Source organism: Corvus kubaryi, unplaced genomic scaffold, assembly GCF_017639235.1.
Source record: "Corvus kubaryi isolate FWS band 111438036 unplaced genomic scaffold, C.kubaryi_AGA036_p1.0 split3-73, whole genome shotgun sequence".
NCBI classification, from domain to species: Eukaryota; Metazoa; Chordata; class Aves; order Passeriformes; family Corvidae; genus Corvus; species Corvus kubaryi.
The window spans coordinates 44,204,821-44,224,729 of record NW_024582091.1 but is presented as its reverse complement, the minus strand read 5'-3'; the positions used below and the strand labels follow the sequence as shown (position 1 = coordinate 44,224,729).

Below are 19,909 nucleotides of genomic sequence, written 5' to 3'. Positions count from 1 at the left end.
TACAACAATTGATCTGTTCTTTGAGTGACTCAGTGGGTGCAGCTGTTAGAAGTTTTGACTAAAACACTACAGAGTTCCCATTCTTTTGTGAATTCTTCCTTTGACGCTTGAAAGGGACTAATATGCTACTGGAGCCTAAAGCTAATTGCAGTCAGTTTTCACTCACTGATGGAAAAACAACATGCACAAAAGACACAATATTTTTCTTCTCCAAGTACTGCTCGGATGTGAAATAAAAATCTGCTATCAGTACACTGATAGTGTAATTCTGGGTATAAAATCATTAGGTAAGAGAAAAATAAGTCTTCAAAATGATGGTGAACTTTCTTCCAGTTTCCAAAATAAAATGTCTGGTGTGTTTCTAGATGAAGTAACATAGAAATCATGACATGTTGATGTGGAAAAGGTTTCAGTGTTTACATTGTTTACATTGAAATTTTCTTGTGGTTTGATTGGATTGCTTCACTACAGAAAATACATATTGGCAGTCATTTCTTTGGTCAGCAGGATTGTGGCTAATAGAAGTACTCATGACCCTCTAGCTCTGTGTATAAATGCCATTTCCTTATTGTAAAAGTATATCACACAGTTAATGTTCAAAGAGTTTATTGTTTAGTGCTTAATGACATTCTACTCTGTCAGTCAAAGCATGTGATGAAAGTAAAGTGGAACTGTTCAAGGAGGCTGGTTGTCCTCATTTAAAACTTGCTATGATCTGCATACTCTGTAAGGATGACAGAAAATCATGGGACAGAAAGCTAAATTTCACTGATGATTCATCTTCTATTGAGCTAAAGTTGGAGCTGGAGAGAAACTTGAATCTCAATGTGATAGTACTGTGTCAAATTTAGAGCTGTTCCCTTCTTTGGGATGCACTTGCTGGAAAGGTTGACCTGCAGTTTTGTGGTCTCTTATTTTGCAACTTTTTGTTGTCTTGAAAGTTAGTAACTGAAATGTGTCTGGAGGGAAACTTTTTGTACTTCCTTTCATCTCACTTGGGTTTTCTCACTTTTTAAAACAATAGCTTTTTTGATGTTGTTATTAAAAATTATTGAAACATTCCTTTCTTGAAGGAGTCTGTACTGATTTGGGATTGTAGGATGTCTGTGTGTCTGTGTCTTTTTTTTCGCTCTTTTGCCCCACCTGACCCCTTTCTCTTGTCCCACCTCACACATACGTACACACAACCGTGTACTTACTGCTTAGTAGTATAGTTGTAATGCTTGAGAAATCAACTGTTTCATGTTGCAGCATCTTCAATTCTGCATGTACTAGTAAAATAAGCTAGGTATGTTGTAAACTACAGATTGGAAAAAAATGTTGGTCTTTAAATACTTCTGGTTAAACTAAATGTAAGTAAACCGATGCACTCTTTTTTTTTTTTTCTTTTAAAGGAAGTAAGCAAGGGGAAAGAAGGTTTAAAAACATTTTGCATGCCACACCCCTGCCATTTTTTTGCCTTTGTCTGAATCCCCATAGAATCCAGCAGAAGTTTAATTTCCATGTAACTAATTAGTTTGTGAACACTGAAAACAGAAAACCAAACAGAATCGCAAACCACAGTAGAATAGCTGCTCAAAAGGATCAGCTTATGCTTGAAGCTAATATTTGATTTTGAAATATGGCTTTCTCTCAAGCTGTTATGAGACTAGGAAAAGAATACAAGTGAAGAAAATGAGAAATCTAAGATGGCAATATAAAGCAATTGAAAAAGAATTTGATACTAGGTACAGCTTTTTTGCTTCATTAAGTCTCCATTCTGAATACATACAAGAAAAACTGAGCTTGTCTGCAGTGGACAATAAAATGCAATTGAATTGCAAAAGATATATATGTCTGATGCTTTAGTTAAATTAGGTTTTATTCAGCATCTAATAAACTTCCATTTAACATTTACAGGCATGTGTGAGGTACTTTACGATGCTGTTATCTTCATGTACAATCATTTGTACTCTGAAAAAGAAAGTAAATTTTTTTAAATTGGTAGTTAATAGTAACAGAGCATACTGTTAATTCTGTATATGTAAATAAGTGCTGTTTTGATGTCAGTAACAATTTCTGAGCAGATAAGATAAGCGGGATGTTCAGGTGTACGTGCCGCACCAAACCAGAGCGCTGGTAAATGTCTGCTCTACGCTGTAAACACACTGATGTGGAAAATGTCATTAAAGGAGTGACATGAATGTTTAACAGCAGCCTCATGGCTAAAGGGGTTTAATGAGTCATTATGTCGTTTGCCTAGTAGATTTTTTTTTTATTTTTATATTTTTTAACCCAGAGAGCAAATTGGTAAGAAGCTCATAAAGAATGTTAGAAATGCACGCAACAGTAATATTTAGTCAAATGTTAATCAGTTCTACTAAGGGATTCTCCATGACTGCAGAGCAATAGACCTTGCTCAGTACTGTTGTTTATAAAGAAAAAGTATCCGTTTTAGTACCGACTAGATTTATTGTCCTTTAACAGTAGAATGTACTTAATGAATACCATTTTACCTTTATCTGCATAACTGTAGTGTTGTTTGATACAGATACAACACTGGCAAGTGACAATATGAATGTTTTGGATTCAACAAAGCCCAGATTTAGAATGATTGATTGCTATTTTCTTAAATACTGGGGCCTTAGTTTTAATGCTGCATTTCTTTTTAAATCACTCTTTAAGTTTACTGATCAGGGCAAGTATATAATTTTAATAACAACTTATGAAAAAGGGAGATAAATTTTTTTGAAATCTGCCTGACAATGTCTGTATTCATCAGTATTTAGATCAATTAATTGTATTCTTTGCTCAAAGGCTTATTTTTCAGACTGAAGGCCCAGGGCAAAAAATTTTCTTGTACCACAACAAGGTGTAATAATTTCTGATAAATTTTTATTATGTTGACACAAGTGTTGGATGACTGTAACTTTGCTGCTTTACAAATGAACCTGTAAATCCAGGTCCCACTCTTGTAAGCCCTTGCATTGAGTGCTAGACTTTAATGTTAAAACTAAAAACCATTGTTTATCTCATATTCTGTTTTACTGCCAGCCCTGAGTTAGTGAGCTGCCTTTTAAAAAGTCTCTTCTTGCTTACTGGTCTCTTGGTGATAAATGTGTGTACTAAAGGGATTGTCAAGCTGTAGTTTCATAAATCAGGCTGCTATGTAGTCTTGGTGCACCTTTCTGTGCTCGGTATTCAAATTGTAAGAAAACCTATGATTGAACAAATTATTTTGCATGAAATAATGAGCTGGGGAAGGAGTACATCTACTAAGAGAACATTTACTGACTTAGTTGGAAAGAATAGCCTTGAGTGCAGCTTCTCAGTAGAGGTGTTTTTCATGTTTCTGGACCAAAGTTTGGGGTTGTCAGGTCTTTGACATCAGTTTTCTAAAGTTTCAGCTCACATTCCTGCCTCAGAAGTAGCACTGGGCAAAAGAAGGAGCTGTTGGAGAGTAGGGTTTGCGGACAAGTAATTCCAGAGATATGTTTGTTCAGGTTCCTTAAAAATGGAAGAAATAATCTGCTGTTTTCAGCTATGACAGCAGTTTCTCATGAGTTCCAAAGCACTTTTTTCTAGAGGTTTATATTCCATCCATTTGTGTGTGGCGTGGGTCCACTTTTTGCTTCTTATGACTCCTGGTTATTTTCTTGTTTAATGTGTTAGAAGAAATGCCATAGTGAACAAGGTTCAAGGCTTTGCAAGAAAGTGGTCATTTTTGGCACCCAAACCCTAAAGGGATAAAAGAATAAGATGCTTCAATTTACTGCATGGTACATTGTTGTCCAAATGGAGCATCTAGAGGGCAAGCTGACTGTGGAGTTACTGTGGCTTGTTGCAGTTCAGCTGAACTGCTGTTTATACTAGAAGCTTTTGAAATACAATTTACTTCCTTAGTTTGTTATGCCAGATATATGTAATGACGTGAGGTGAGTGTTTTCATTTACAATCTGTTACTTCAGGACATACCAGCACAGTATTGAATTCATCCAAGTCTTGTGCTTTAGTGGTGGGGTTTAACCCCAGCCAGCCACCAAGCCCCATGGAGCCACATGGCCACTCTCCCACCTGTAGGATCAGGGAGAGAATAGGTAGGGTAAAAGTGAGAAAACTTGTGGATTGAAATAAAGACGGTTTAATATGGGAAGCAAAAGCTGTGCACAAAAGCAAAGTAAAACAAGGATTAATTCACTGCTTCCCATGGGCAGCCAGGTGTTCAGCCATCCCCAGGCGAGCAAGGCCCATCATGCATGACGGTGACTTGTGAAGACAAAAACCATCTCTCCAAACGTCCTCCCACTTCCTCCTTTGTTCCCCTACTTTATATACTGAGTATGATGTCATAGGTCTGGAATATCCCCTTGATCAGTTGGGGTCACCTGTCCTGGCTGTGTCTCCTCCCAACCTCCCATGCACCCCCAGTCCCCTCACCAGCGGGGCACTATGAAAAGTAGAAAAGGCCTTGGCTCTGTGTAAGCCCTGCTCAGCAATAACAAAAACATCTCGATATTATCAACCCTGTGCTCAGCACAAATCCAAAACAGAGCCCCGACCAGCCACTGTAAAGAAAATTAACCGTACCCAAGCCAAAACCAGCGCATCAAATAAGCTTTACTAAATCATCCTCTAATGTACAAGCTGAAGTGTTTCTCAGGAAATGAGTTTATCCCTCAGTTTATACTACATGCTAACCATGGTAAAGTACTGTATATAGTACATGCTATAATATAAAGCACTTTCAGGTTATAGTATTTTGTATTAGAATCTCATTATTATAAAACAGTTTAGTGTTCAGAAGAAATAAGCAGTAACAGCTTTTTACAGTAAATTAATTTGGGTTGTGTCACTTGGGTTACAGGTAGGTATCTAGCCAATATTGCCATTTGCTAAAGAATGGCTTAATCATAAGTCATAACTGTGGTCAATTTTGAAATAAAAAATTTTCCCAAGATTTATGTATAATCCTCTTGGGAAATACTGAAATAAAGATTTCACTAACTTTTTGTTTGTTTGTTTGTTTTAAAATTTAACTTAATTTATTTTTTTTATTCTTTTCAGAAAAAGAATTGGTTGAGCTCTTCCCTAAAATAACTTAAAACTGTTCTGATTTTTAGCTTGACAGCATTTTGTATCAGATTAAAATTGACCAGTTGGAACGTATGTTTCCACTGGTAATTATGTGTACTTGCTAAGTAAGTTGTGCTCCATAGAGCATTGTGTGTATTTGGTAGCACTTTTGGATGATTTAATTAAAGCTGTTATTTGTGTCACTCTATTTCTGTCTCTGTGTGGAATCCCATGAGCTTTATTATTCCTGTTCTGAGTTTTCTTGTACCGGTTTAACCCCCTATGGACAACCCCACGCAGCCACTCAGTCACTCTCCCATGGGATGGAAGAGAGATCAGAAGGGTCAAAGCTGGAAAACTCATGCGTTGTGGTAAAGACAGTTAATAGGTAAAACAAAAGCTGTGAATGCAAGAGCAAAACAAGGAATTCATTCACCACTTTCCATGGGCAGTCAAGTGTTCAGGCATTTCTTGGAATGCACAGTTCCATCATGCGCGACGGTTACTTGGGAAGACAAATGCCATCATTCCAAACATCTCTTTCTTCCTTCTTCTTCCCCCAGCTCTGTATGTTAAGCATGACACCATGTGTTACAGGGTATCCCTTTGGTCAGCTGTGGTCAGCTGTTCTGGTTGTGTCCCCTTCCAACTTCTTGTGCAACCCCAGGGCACCATGACAAGCTGGAAAGTCCTTGACTTAGTGTAAGCACTGCTCAGTGACAACCAAAACCTCAGTGTGGTGTCAACGTTATTCTCATCTTAAATCCAAAGCACAGCACTTGGAAGAAAAATATCTCTATTTCAGCCAAAATCAGGACAATTATCTGTGATAGAAACAATCAGCACAATCATTTTAACATGCATAAAAAAATTGGTTTTGAGAGTCGTGAGATTTGAGTTCTGCTTTTAATTCTCCCACAGATTTTCTGTTTGATTCAGGCTAAATAATTTAATCTGGTTTAGTATTTAAAAATACATATAAGTAAGCAAGTAATGTTAACTTGTAATCGTTCAGTGGCACTGCAGACGTGCTTTAATTGCGATGGTTTTGGCTTTTTACAAATGTGTGTAGTGATAGAACAAGGAGTAATGCTTTAAACTGAAAGAGGGTAGGTTTGGATTAGATATTATGAAGAAATTCTGTACTGTGAGGGTGACGAGGCACCAGAACGAGTTGCCCAGAGAAGCTGTGGGTGCCCCATCTGTGGAAGAGTTCAAGACCAGGTTGGATGGGGCTCTGAGCAACCTGGTCTAGTGGAAGTTGGTTCCTGAAAAGCATTGTACCTGTCCTAGTTAGAATCCTTTTCCCCTTCAGATAGTCTTTAAGGTTTCATGGAGTTTTATTAACCTCCCAAATACCTAACTATTTTTTGTAGTTACTGTTATACCTCTGCACTGTTTTTTATTTAAATCTTAAATAAACTTTATCTTTTCACTATCAGACATTGTCATTCACATTGGCAGTCTTTATCCTGTGTATAAGGATGATGTACTTGTAGATTAGCATCAATTGAAAAGTTTTGAATAGATGAGTGTATATTGTGTAGTTTTATTGATTCGTCCAAGATTTCACAAATATTCATTAAAAAGAAAGAAAGCAAGTACAATGTATAAACAATTCTGAAATCATAATTATCTAATGGACCAGTAAAAATCTGTTGCCATAGAGAAATTGCTTCTTACAAAAATAGAAATATTTTATGGGGGAAATGTTGGGTACTTTTGTGGTTGCTTACTTTGGGATGTCAACTGGAAGTGTCTGTTAATGAATATGATTGTACTAGGTGTGCTTTCCTTGGACTTTCTATTATTATTATCCTACTTTTGCTTTATGCTTGTCGAAGAAGTGCATCTTCGGTATTTGTAGTAGTCATGGAAGTGTGGAAATTGCAAAATTTTTGACTGCAGGTTTTGTTGAAATTAAATGTAAATATTTATATGTAATGGAAATAAGTTTGAGGTAAAAAAAGGTTTGTTAAAATGTGCACTGAGTCAGGATTGCACTGTCAGGATTGCACTCTTTATCAGGGTTTTTTTTTTTAGTCTGATTTTTCCACTTAAATGGAAAAATTTGATTTGCCTTTGGCTTTAAATCAGTCTTTTCTATTCACAGAAAGGTTCACTTGCATGTTGTGTTACTCCATTAAAAACATTTCACTGGTAGTGCCAGCCAGAATTAATAACTGCTAAGTCTAGCATTTTCAAAGAAATTTTAAAAAAAAGGAAAATAACCGTTTTTTTTCCTTTTCTCATGCATCAGCGTTTTCTATTAAAAAAGAAATAATTGGGGCAATTGTATATTTAGTGTCAAAATTGATATTGGCCGAGTAACTTATTTTTCCAAATGTTTTTGGCCCTCACAATGCTACTGTAGCATCTCTGTAGCAGTTCATTCTAGTTCACCTGGGTTTATATATTTATTTGCTTGGGGAAAATGATCCTATCTGTAGTGAAATACGTGTTTCCCCTTCAAATCTCTGTTATCTGATAAAATTAAAATAAAAGCTTTTTAAGAAGTCCATTATAATATCTCAGAAACACTTAAAACTCGAACCGAACTGTCCTCTGCAGGCAAGCAGATTAGCAAGGCTAATGGAGAGTGGATGGGTGTACTACCTGTTCTTTTGCCAAAACCCCGCTGCTCGTGTTTCTTCCTCTCCATATGTTGCCCTGTTTTTATAAGCACCGTAGTGATGTTTGAGGCTTCAGCTGGCTGCAGGGTGCCATTGTCAGGAGTGCTATTCGTGTACTGAGCAGCAGTCTTCCTCTTGACAGTAGGAGAGGGGAGTGAAAACAGTGAGAAACTGGGTGTTGTTCCCACCTTAGAGACAGGAAATTTATCCACCAGGGGTACAGCATCTCTCACAGTCAGGAGGGCTGAGGACAAGGCAGCCAACACCAGAGCAAAGCCCCCCTAGCTCTGTGCAGCTCTGCAGGCAGAAGGCTGGACTCACGACATGTAGTGAAGCAAGCTCTCTCTGCCTTATTTTTTTATTCAAACTTTTCCAATGTTTTACGGGTTTTTTTGTGAAAACTGCAGGGTGTGGTAGTTCATGCAATTAGGAATATTGCTGTGGCTCTAAGGATGGTTTTATTTGATGTGTAGCCAGTTTCTTGAAAAGCACTATGATTTTTTAGTGCCCAGCTGTATATTTTATAGCCAGTGACCAACAGGGCACTAAAACCATCAAAATTCTTGTATATAAATGGCATTAAAATAATATTTATAAGGTAATATCAGTAATTTCTTCAGTAGCAAGGTAAAACAGTGTTTTTTTAATTTAGGTAGTATTGATACACACTTCCTATAGTAATCATGAGTGTTTTAATCACCTTTTAGTGATTAAATTTGTCTCTTGAATGAACATAGGCATAATCATAATTCTAATTAGTTTTTTCTCTCTGTAAGCTAGAGAGCTAGAGAATTCATTTTGCTGACACAAAGCTAAATATTCAGGGCTAATGAGAAAATCCCGATTTTAAAAATTGAAAAGCATAGTTGTCCCGTCAGCCGATGCAGCTTTCTATGTCTTTACCAGCCATTAGGAACTGAATTTGTAAGAAGGGTGTATACAAATCCTAAAGATCTTTAGAGGTAGAAGAAAATTTATGGCTGGAGGTAGAGAGAGAGACACAGGTGATTAACAGCTCTTAACAGCTCTTAAGTTAAGCTGGACTGCATTCATTGCTCTTTGTGTGTGTGTGTGCTCCAAGGTTAAAGCACATGTTGCCTTTCATATCTGTAACAGTTACAGTAGAATGACTCCATCTTCCAATATTTCAACAAATGAGAGTAATTGCAGACTTTGTACATAATGAATATAGGTGATACATCTTAAATTTTCCTTTCATTGAAGGAATTTTGAAACAAGTTGTATATCAAGTACTGTTCACTTTTCTTTGTGCCAAAAGCATTTGGCTAGGTGGTACCTCTCAGATGCTTGAAAAGAAAGCTTTCTCATTATTCTGATCTTCTAAGTTCATTTTTAAATGGACCTTAAGCTCCTAGTTTAATTAAATGTTATTTAAGTCTGTTACCCTATTTCCTTGTACTCAAATCTGAGTTTGAAAAATAGTGGAAGTGTTAGTAATAAAATGAAGTTGTGGGGTTTTTTCTCTAATGAAAGAGCAGTAGTAAGTTCAAATACTTTTTCTTGCATCAATCCAACTTTATAATGTGTCTATAATCTGCTTGCTTTATTTGGCATGCAACCATTTGTATTTCATACAGCTAAGAAACACTTGTCTGCTGAGTACTAATGGATTAACTAAATCCCAAAACTGATGCAACAACATTGAATCAATTTCTCTTTGTTTCAGGTGACCAGACTTTAAGAATTTGGGATGTGAAAACCCCAGGAGTCAAGCTTGTGATACCAGCCCACCAGGCTGAGGTGTTGAGCTGTGACTGGTGCAAATATGATGAGGTATAAAACCATTCATCCCACTGTTTTGCTAATTGAACCACTCTCATTAAATAGCAAGGGGTTTTACTGCAACATTATTGCATCTTCTCTTTATGAAAATATGTATAGTTGCTTTGTTGCTCTCATTCCCTATTACATTTCCAGAAGAGCTTTGTTCTAACAGATGGTCAGCCCAAGCAGATCAGAGATTTTGCTTACTCTTTTGTGTACGGGCAGAGTAGTTAATAGAGGAAAACCAGTTTGTGTTTCTGTGTGCTCTTTAATTTGCACACTGAGGACATCACTTCATTTATGATTTATTCATCTGTATTTTTTGATTTATCTAACTTTTTTATCCAACAATTAAATTGTCATGATATGTCTGGGTTTCATCAAATCATCAGAACTTGCTGGTAACTGGTGCAGTTGACTGTAGCTTGAAAGGCTGGGATTTGAGGAACATCCGGCAACCAGTGTTCGTCTTGCTTGGTCATACCTATGCTATCAGAAGAGTAAAGGTAAGTTGTACTTTATTTCCCATTGCCCATCACTGAATTGTTACACAAATTTTCTGGAAACCAGTAATACTTTATATTATCTAATTACTAGGAAAAAACCAACAGGATTTTAGACGTCACAGTGGCTGTTCTTGAAAACTTTCAGTTTAGCACTGTAAAACATCTTGATGTTTAGTAGATTACTGGGATTTTACAGTAAATGACATTTTCAAAGTCAGTGTATTTACACGAAGAGTGTTAGAGGGCTTGAGAGAGTGTTAGAACGTGTACTTCAGCTAAGTTATATGGGAAATATGAGAAGGAGAAAACACTTCCCCTTACTCATTTTTAAATGATGCTGTTCCTTTGTCTTTCCACACAAGGGGTCAATATTTACAGAAGACAAGGTATAGAACTCATTGTGAATACATACTTTTTGGTATACAAAAAAAATATTAATGTGTTTAAAGAGATTTTGAAACTTTACACATGAAAGGCTACAGGTGACTGTACTGGATCTGTGTACAACTAGAACACCCACCAATAAGAATTTGTTCTAGATGCACAATGACATTTTTTTCATGTTATATGAAAATATGTATCCAAAAATCTTTTTAGGTAAACTCAAAAACTATAACTATGTTTCAGTGTAAGATACTGAAACCAGCAAAGAATGTGAGAGTCAAATGCACCACTATCAAAATCTCCTGAAAAAGGAGATAATATCTAATCCTTTTAAAGCCTTTCAGGAACAGGTATGTTTATTAATATTTTCTGGGAAGTCTGAACTGGCAGAAAAAGGTTATCCTGGGTTGGTATTTTGCTTCACATGGCCTTGATGTGTTTCTAACGTATTTAGAAGTTATTGTGCTTAGTTGTAAATTTTCATAAAAGGGTGTGACTCAAGTAGTAGTTCTGTATCACAAATCCTGAAATCCTGTTCGTGGTCAGACAACCTGAGAAGCTCCTGCTCCTCCTTATCCCAGCTACCTCTGCGTGCTCTCCCCACTGGTGGTTGATGCTGAGTCTTTTTTTCTAATTTAACTCCTGCGTGACCGTTCTCTATTCGGTTCTGTGAAATATTTTTCATAGCCGAAGATGCATCCATGTGCAAAGGAGACGTATCTGAGAGTACATGACTTCTATTCCATCTTACCAGGCTTTCACTGCTTGTGTTTCAAGACAGACATGGTCCCTGAGAACATCAGATATGACAGTGTGGACCAGCACTTCGAGGTGATGCAGCATATCTACACTTGGGTGGTATCACTCACCAGTCACACTGAATTGAGAGAGAGACCTGGATGCTGCCTCAATAGAGGCAGCTGCCCCTACTGATATTCCTTCCCCTGCATGCCGACAGGGTGATTATAAAGCTGCAGCTGATGGCTCTGACTGAAAACCCTGTCCCTAAAAGTGACTAGTTTCTGTCTGGATCACTAAGCTGTTTCAGTTTGTTGCTCAACCACACAATTGCAAGCCTTGACACAAGGAGGGGGGCAGGAGCACACAATTTGAAGTGGAAAAGAAACTGGAAGCCACAAATTTTGGAGCAGTGCACTCTGAAATTAGCTTAAACCAACCATGAAATCACACTCTTGGGTTGCCTGTCTTTTGTATTCTGCTCACTCGTTCAGGGCTCGTGTTGACTGTCAGATCTGAGACTAGCAAGGAATTCTACCCAATACAAACAATACTGTCAGGATTCCTGCAGATTTCTTATGGTCTTTCACTGCAGTGCAGAGCATTATCAGCACATGAGGTCATCTGGAGTCCTTTTCAGGAGATTTTCATGTTGTGCATTTGATCCTCACATTCTTAGCTGGCTTCAATATCTTACACTGAAACATAGTTACGGTTTTTTAGTTTACCTGTGAAGGTATTTGGATAAATGATCTGTTGGAGGTCAGGATGGATGATATGGTGGTATCTTCTGCCTGTATACAGCTGTTCAGGTGATAAAACTGTAGTATCTTACAGCTAAATGGAACAGAATTTTCTTTTGTAAAAGAAAGACATGCGAGTTTTTTTCAACTTGCATGTGTAGCACTCTGCTAAGTATTTTGATAGAGTTTTCTTGGATAAGTTTCTAGGATACTTAAGGTTAATGACAAAGCTTTGGCAGGATGGTTTTGCTTTATCTTAAACTATGTGGACATGCAAAGGGGGCTTATGGAAAGTGTACCATTGTTTTTTGTTGCCCATCAGACTTCTTCCCCTCTAGTATTCATTTTTCTGAGCTGCAGAACCCATTTTGTTTTGGGCTTTTTTTCCCTCAGAAAAAATTGCAGGAAATCTGAAGAGGTTCAAGTTCCAGCATGCACATCCCTCAATTCTGCTATAGTAAAGAGAACTCTGTCAGCAGATTTCAGCAGCCATCAACATACACTGCTCTCTTGGCAACTTGGGCAGTTGTGGCAATAGCCCAGACTTAACTTTTGACTTCATAGTTGCTGTGAATGATATTAGAAGTCTTGCAGGAAGACTTACCGATGAACCATGGTGTGGGGGACCTGCATTTCAAACTCAGGTTGTGTCAGTGGCTTGTTGTATTTCCTGCTGAGAAATACAGATTTTAAAATATTTGGAAACTGAGTGTTGCCAAAAAGCTAGAGCTGAGATGACCAATTTTTGTGTAACTGCATCCTTCTTGCTGCAGTTCTTAGACCAGTCTGCAAGAGTCCATGGAAGAGTCTGTCCTGTAAAATGCCCCGTAGGAGAGGGGGAAATCATGAAATGATGTTATATCGCCTTCAGTTTTTCCACTTGTCTCCAATTTTCCCATTTGTATAAATAATTTCAAAATGGTAGGATATAGAATTGATGATGGCAATATATCTTATGTTCTCTGCAGTACGGCACAGATTTGTCTCTCTGAAAATAGTTAACTGGTCACATAGCTGTTTTGAAACTTGATTTATATAATGAGATGAAACTCAGCCTGTTAGCCAAAAGCAGAATTGAATGACTGTTTATGTGACTGTTCCAGAACTTCTTAACTTTACAGCAGAGTTATTTGGCACTGCTGTAATGAAATCTAAGCAAACCAGGATCCCATAGAACATTCCTTCTGATTATTAATTCTATGATTCCTTGTAATTAGAAGCATGGGGGAGAAATATATTGATATAGTCTGTTTTATTGTGGCATGATGTGGTACCAACAAAGACCATTAAAATAGTTAAACTTTGATAACTTGCTACTTACAGTAAGTCTATATATGTTCACAAAGTTTTAACTTTGAAAGTTGTTTTGTTTTCTTGCAGTTTTCACCATTCCATGCAACCATATTGGCCTCTTGCTCCTATGATTTTACTGTAAGGTACAGTATTTTCTCTAACTGGATAAAAACAGAAAGATGATCTGTTTAATGTGGCTTGCAGTAGAAAACAGTTCCAGAGTGGACATACTGGATTTCAGTTAATGTTGCTGTCAGATGCTTCATAAGCTATGTTGAAAATGCATGGGCCCTTCCTTCACTTAAAGACCAGCTCAGTCACTCTGCTGAGCAATATCTGCTGCGTCAAATGCTTTCTGCAATCCTTTTCACATCACTCTACTGAACATAGTTGTATCCAGCTGTGATAATGTCTGATAAGAAGGTAATACCCTCTTAAATTAATATAGTTAGGTGAACTCATATGTTTCTGTGACACATTTTTGTTTAGACGTTATATGAACATAGTTTTTGTCCTACCAGTGTCTGAGAAAGCTTCAGTAGTGTTCCGCAGTGTGCATGCTGAAGCTCTTTAGACAGTATTTCTGCAAGTTCCCCTGGCTGCTCAGTATATCTGATACTGCTGAGGGTCTTACAGTACAGTTGTTTTAAAGCTAATTGGAAATCCTAAAGAAGTTTGATTTGATACTGGGATTTCTCCAAGATAGAAAATGTCATAAGTCAAAGCACTGTGAAGTATTTCTGAATACCTCAATCACATTCTTTCATCTACATTTTAATTTTCTACATGGACTGAATGTAGTAGGCAGTACATCAAGAAATGAGAGAAGCCCTCTCTCATTGCAAAGTTATCCCACTTGTCCAAATCATCTCAAGTAAATATCACTTCTGGTTGTGTCCTAATTGGTCTGACACCAGACCTAGAGAGGTTCTGTTTCCAAAGGGAAATCTTGCTAATTCTCAGTGCCTGTATGTGTTGCTAAATCATAAATCCATCCAGTCTTCTGCCATAACATCATATAAAGTTGCATTATGAAGTTAACCCAGTAAGCATTGGAGTGACTTGATTGTGTTGTCATGCTCTTCCCCTTTTTGGCCCTGTCTATATATCCTTCAGGTTTGGCTCTAATGTGCTTCATGCAGTACTGAAATCTAGTGCAGTTTCAGCTCTGACATTTTTGTATGTGGAAATTGTCAGTAAAGATGGAGAGAGCTACTAGGTCACAAAGTGTTGTGTATATAAATGCAGAGCTTGAGGACTTCTTCACAAAATTCACTCTAGGCATTATTCTTCTGTCCAAATATTTACTTGTCATGACTAGGACTAGCAGAATTGAAGAGATGAAATAAAGATTTTTGACAGTTTTCTAAAACTGTTTGGTTTGTTACGAGTGAACAAACAACAGAGAAGGCCAGGTGGAAGTCTTTGGAAAAGGTGTCACAAGCAAAATATTCTGTATAGTGGAGGAAAACTGTTACCATAAGAATTTGGGAACACCTCTTAAAGAGTATGTTGTACCTCCATCACATATCCTGTACTGTCATTTTACTGGATGCACCATACACTCCACATGCACATACATGCAGCCATCCTGTCATGTATGCACATGCATGTACACCACACACACGTGGATGTGTGGACATGAGTATATACACACATACACATACATTTAAATTTAAACGTAAAAGTCCTTGATAAATACATAAAAGCTGGAGGAGAAGTTGGGATTCCAGCACATGACATTAATTATGGTTCTTGTTGAATCTACTCAAGGCCTGTGACTTTTTAGCCCCGTTTGATAGGGGGTTTTTGGTTCAGAGAATAGCATGGTATGGCAGTCCTTTAAAAACAGATTCATTGCAGTGTTATTTTAATAGCAGTTTAGTTATGATATTGTTCCTTTATATTCTTCAGTGTGTCTGTTTGAAGCTCAGAATTACCTGCAAGGATTAGTTTATAGTAGGTAACAGAACAGAGCATAGTTTTGGAGCAATTCTTTACTGTCAGCACTCTGTAATCTTAAATGTTACAGAAGCTTTATGGTTCACTGGTTTATAGTTCAACCAAACAGCTACAAATCTTAGCTCAGATTACCAAACTGCCATGTAAGAGACAGGGGCTTTGTTTGTTTCAGGTAGTACAGCTAGTTTGGCACATAATCACAACTGGATATCTAAAAGAAAAAGTAGTAGGTTGAAAACAAAGTTAACAACACTTAGCTTCATCCTTTGCAAATAGTATAATGATTGAATGTGAGCACTGTAGTCAAGCTACTGAAAAGAAACCTAGTTCACATGCCAGCTTCATACTGGGAGCTGAGAAAAAAAGGATGTTGATTCGAACTTGAGTTTTTACATACCTGGATGTAATGATTTCGATTTAATCCCTTTCCGGTAAATGCTTTGTTCAGACAAATTTTCTATACCATTTCCTTACTCTTTGGAAGAGCTCAGAAAAAATGTAGGCTAATTAAAGAGCAGATTGAACACAAATGAATCATTAAAATGGAAATACACAAAGTACTGTAACATTTCCAGAACTGCTTTAGGTCTGCATGCATATTCTTAAATGTTATCTCTGTCAGAATTCAGTTTGGAAGAACATCAGTGTCATCTTTCCTGGAATCACCATTTTGTATTTTTGGACTCTATAAAGAAGAAATCTTGGTGCATTAGTCACAGATGGTGCTCACCAAAATCTAAACAGAAGATCTGATAAATTGTAGAGCTTCATTAGGCTGGTATCAGGCCAGATCTTGAATCATATTCACAGAAGCTTGTCCCTAAGGCAAAAAGGCAATTTTTGTTAAAAGTTGTACTATACTGGACATCATCTCTGCAACACACTCTAAAATAAACCACTATCTCCAGCGCTCTATCACTAAGTTCAGTAACTTAGATCACAAAGAAATCTTACAGAATAGGGCTGATCATAAAATAAACTGCGTTTCACTTCAGTTAGTTATTCTTATTATCCTTGTATTCTTTTTCTCTTTTTTTTCTTCAAGGTGAAAAGGTGGGTGTTTGCTCATTTACTCTCTTTTTTTCTTATTTTCCCCAAATGGCAAATGCCCTTCTATACCCGAGTTGCTTCATAACGTTGATACTTCACTGGAACTGTAATGAAATAATCTCTTCAGAATATTAGTGTGGAAACAGATGTTCCCAGTTAATGCCTGAAGTAACATCGTTGCCCTGATTGGCCTGTATCCAACTACTTGTTGTAGCCCAACACTAAGCTCTACTCTGACAGTGGTGTTTCTAGTTTGCAGGAAGAGCTTTTACAAGTCAGCACAGGAATTAGAGACTAGGAGCAGGGTGGTGAATTGTGTGATACACATGCAGTAAACTAGCACTGAGTTCTTTGTTGCTCTTGAAAGGTTCTTGCCTTTCCACATCCTCCACATGCTACTGTGACTTTTGCCTGCTGTGGTTGTGTGTGAAAGCTAGCAGTAGTCGTTGTTGAGTGGGCTTTTATGGAAAGCAGCCTCTAAACAGCTGATTCACGCCCTCCTAAAAACACTATGTATGAAGGCATCTAGTAACCTAAGAGCAGTGGTAAAGTTTTCATGAATAAATATTTATCATAAATATATTTTTCTTACCCAGAAGGACACAGACTTGAGGAGTTGTTCTTCATGCTTCCATACATGCTTTTTCACACAATTGTTTCCTGAAGTAACTTTTGAACCTATTGAAAACTTAACTAGATTTGACAGGAAACTTGTAGTCTAAATTTACTAAGCTTCTACAAATTTAAGGGAAACGCATGAGCATGCAAGAGAGGGAAACCCCAAGTACTGCCTTAAGGAAGGTAAGAGACGTAGCATGAATTCACCACCTGTCTAATCTTCTTACTGATCTGCCAGCTCCTCATCATGCAGCAACAGGCTGCTGCAGTGCATTGTACAGACACTGGAACCTGAAATGATACTTGCTGCCTCTTTTTTCCCAGCCAGTGGGGAAGGTGCAGGGGCATTTGGTGAGGGTACAGTGGGGGTGAGGACAAGGCAGGACATATGCAGGACAAACTATATTTGGGTTGGTGAAAGTGTTTTGGTGGGGGAGCACAGATCTTCGTGACACTGCTATGGGTGGTACAAAGTACAAAATCTATAGCATAACAGGCTTTTTCTCTTCTCATAATGTCTCATTTAGAATAAGCAGTCCACTTGCAATATATGTGCAGCTTATGAATTGCATGTCAGATACATGTAAAACAAACTGTAGAGAAATGAGGGAAAAGTTATACTTTTAACAATTCCAGTGTTAAAAAGTTTGAGAAAATGCACTCATATAGGTTTTGGGGTGTCTGTGATCAGTGCAGATATGACTGAAGTTGTGGCTTCATACATGATATGGGTAAAAGTAGCAGTTCTAAGTGACACACCTGTGATTGTACAGGCTGTACCAACCTGTAAGGGACCGTAAAAGCCTATGTGGTTGTCTGGGCCATTTTTTAGTTCATGCTGCTAATTTTGTAGATACACTTACAACTAAAGTAATGGAAGCACACCTATTTGTGCTGTGAATGCATCTTCGCTTTGCTGTATAGCCATCCTGCTGTGGTAAACAGTTTCTTAGAAAAATTGCATTGCCCTCCCAGTCTGCAGAATGTGATGGAAATTGACTCTGAAGAAAACAGTGTTGTCACCATGGTGGTTTTGGAAGCTGTGCTATAGACAGTGTTTCTCACTTTGGATTGCAAAGTTGTTATGAGAACCATCATTAATTTTTTACTTAACATCATTAATTAATCATAATTAATTAATTAATTAATGGTTCTCAGTCCTGAGACTGAACATTTTTTTGAGCTTTCACTAGTACTTATTTATATATTTAAAAAAGATACCAAAGCTTCCAGTCAGTCTGTTGAACTCTAACTAAGTTGCAGTACTCTTAACCTCTAAACTGGTTCTGACTTTTTACAGCATGACTTCATGCAACCACCATATCATCCTACTGTTTTTAAAATTGGTCAGAAAGTCTTTTTAAAGTTTTTATTCATGTAGATCTAAAGTTATCTTCTTTAGTTTTCGGTTATGAGCATCTGTCTTTCAAGAACTAGTAGAGAGCTAATGTGGTATGGAAGGTTAACACTATTACTTAAAACCAGCAAAATTTGTTTCCTTACCTTCTTATAAACAAATGTAGGAGGATGAAAATGCTGAGATGGTCTTTTGCTCCTCTGTCCTGCAAAATAGGTTGTTTATTTTAGATCTCAGGTACTAGGAAAAAATTAAGAGGATTGTTGCTATGGCATAGCCATTGTGCTGATACCACTCTCCTTGTTTATGAGGAAAATAACATCTACATATTAAACAAACTGACCCTGCTAACTCCAGTGTTTGCTATTTTACCTGAATTGGTTTGAACTTACAGTACTTCCAGTGTAGTTGGTCTGATAACGAGCTGTTCTTGTTAAGTATTGTCACTTTTCCCAATAAGAGCAAGGCAAAGAGACCTCTGTGATTGTTACAGAAGTAGTAAAGCGTATAATTGACCCCTGTGTGAAAATCTGGGCTGTAGAAAATTTGATTACACCTGACAGCCCACAAAATGTGCTGTGCTGTGCAGCCTGTGGACTTTTCTCAGCAGTATATACAACACAAGAAAGAGGAACAAACCTTTGTTTTGTGCCATCATATGGGGTGTTACCCTCTGAAGGTTCTGGGTTTGAATTGTTTTTTTCATGACTGAGGTGTCTTTTACCTATATTTTAATCCCAACTACTCTTACATCTCTCATACTTGCTGTTAATTGCATGAATGGACACTGCATCTATTGGGACAGTAGCTGGGAGAAGTAGAGGACCTCAGAATTGTTATTTTCTAAGTATTTTTTATCAATCGAGGCTCAAAACAAAAATTGCTTTAAAAATATGGACTAGTGGAATTAACTGTGTAATGTAGCTGATCTATGTAGTACAAATTTGTTACTAAATTATAATATTAAATTCTGTTTTCCAGGAACACAGTCTCAAATTTGAGAATGTGCATGACTGAGATCTCTAAATGAATGTGTAACTTTTATTTAAATAAAGACCACATAGTTAATGATACCAAAACCAGAGAAAAATCATAAATTGTGCTAATATCTTTCAGGGATAAAATTCCCCAGCCATCAAGAAATATAGCAAGAGTATTCTAGCCTACATTTTTTCTTCTCTTTTAATAATGTCCCGACGACTGCTCCTTGGTGCCAACTTTGATCTCAGTTTCTGCAACAGGACACAAAGATGACTTTGCCCAGTGGGGTTTAATTTATGCAAATGAGCAGATGGCTTTGCAGGAGTATGATTTGTTATGTTTCCTAAGTAGATGAGTTTGCTTTTTTAAATACCCTGGCAGCGACAGATTTGTCAATATCTTGCATTATATTTTTGAAATGGCCTTTCAATTACTTTAACTGTGGTTTGTTTGATTTTTTTTTTTTCTTCTCTTTCTCTCCCTCCTTTATCTCTCTATAGATTCTGGGACTTTTCCAAGACTAATCCTTTGCTGGAAACAGTTGAGCATCATACTGAATTTACATGTGGTCTGGATTTAAGTCTCCACAACCGTGGTCAGGTAAGAGCTGGAATGAATTTACTTTTCACTTGCCTGTTACAGCTACTGTGGTCATGGCTGGGCTGCAGGACTCAGACCCTGAATAAGTCACCCTATTGCAGTAAGCTTCTGGAAGTGAATCTGGCTGAATGCTTATTAAATAAACCTCATTTCAGGTCCATTTTTATTTGTAAAGCAGTTCCTTGCACTGGGTAGGACAGGAGGGCG

At 37.4% G+C, this 19,909-nt stretch overlaps 1 protein-coding gene across 2 annotated transcripts in view; it reads left to right on the top strand.

The window, feature by feature from the left end:
• PEX7 (peroxisomal biogenesis factor 7) overlaps nt 1-19,909 on the top strand; it is a 49,947-nt gene that overhangs the window by 16,062 nt on the left and 13,976 nt on the right. For both annotated transcript variants that reach the window (XM_042017462.1, XM_042017460.1), the window contains exons 6-9: nt 9,373-9,479; nt 9,863-9,976; nt 13,222-13,277; nt 19,603-19,702. In XM_042017462.1, the coding sequence (XP_041873396.1) occupies nt 9,373-9,479; nt 9,863-9,976; nt 13,222-13,277; nt 19,603-19,702 (377 nt within the window). The remainder of the gene's footprint in view (nt 1-9,372; nt 9,480-9,862; nt 9,977-13,221; nt 13,278-19,602; nt 19,703-19,909) is intronic.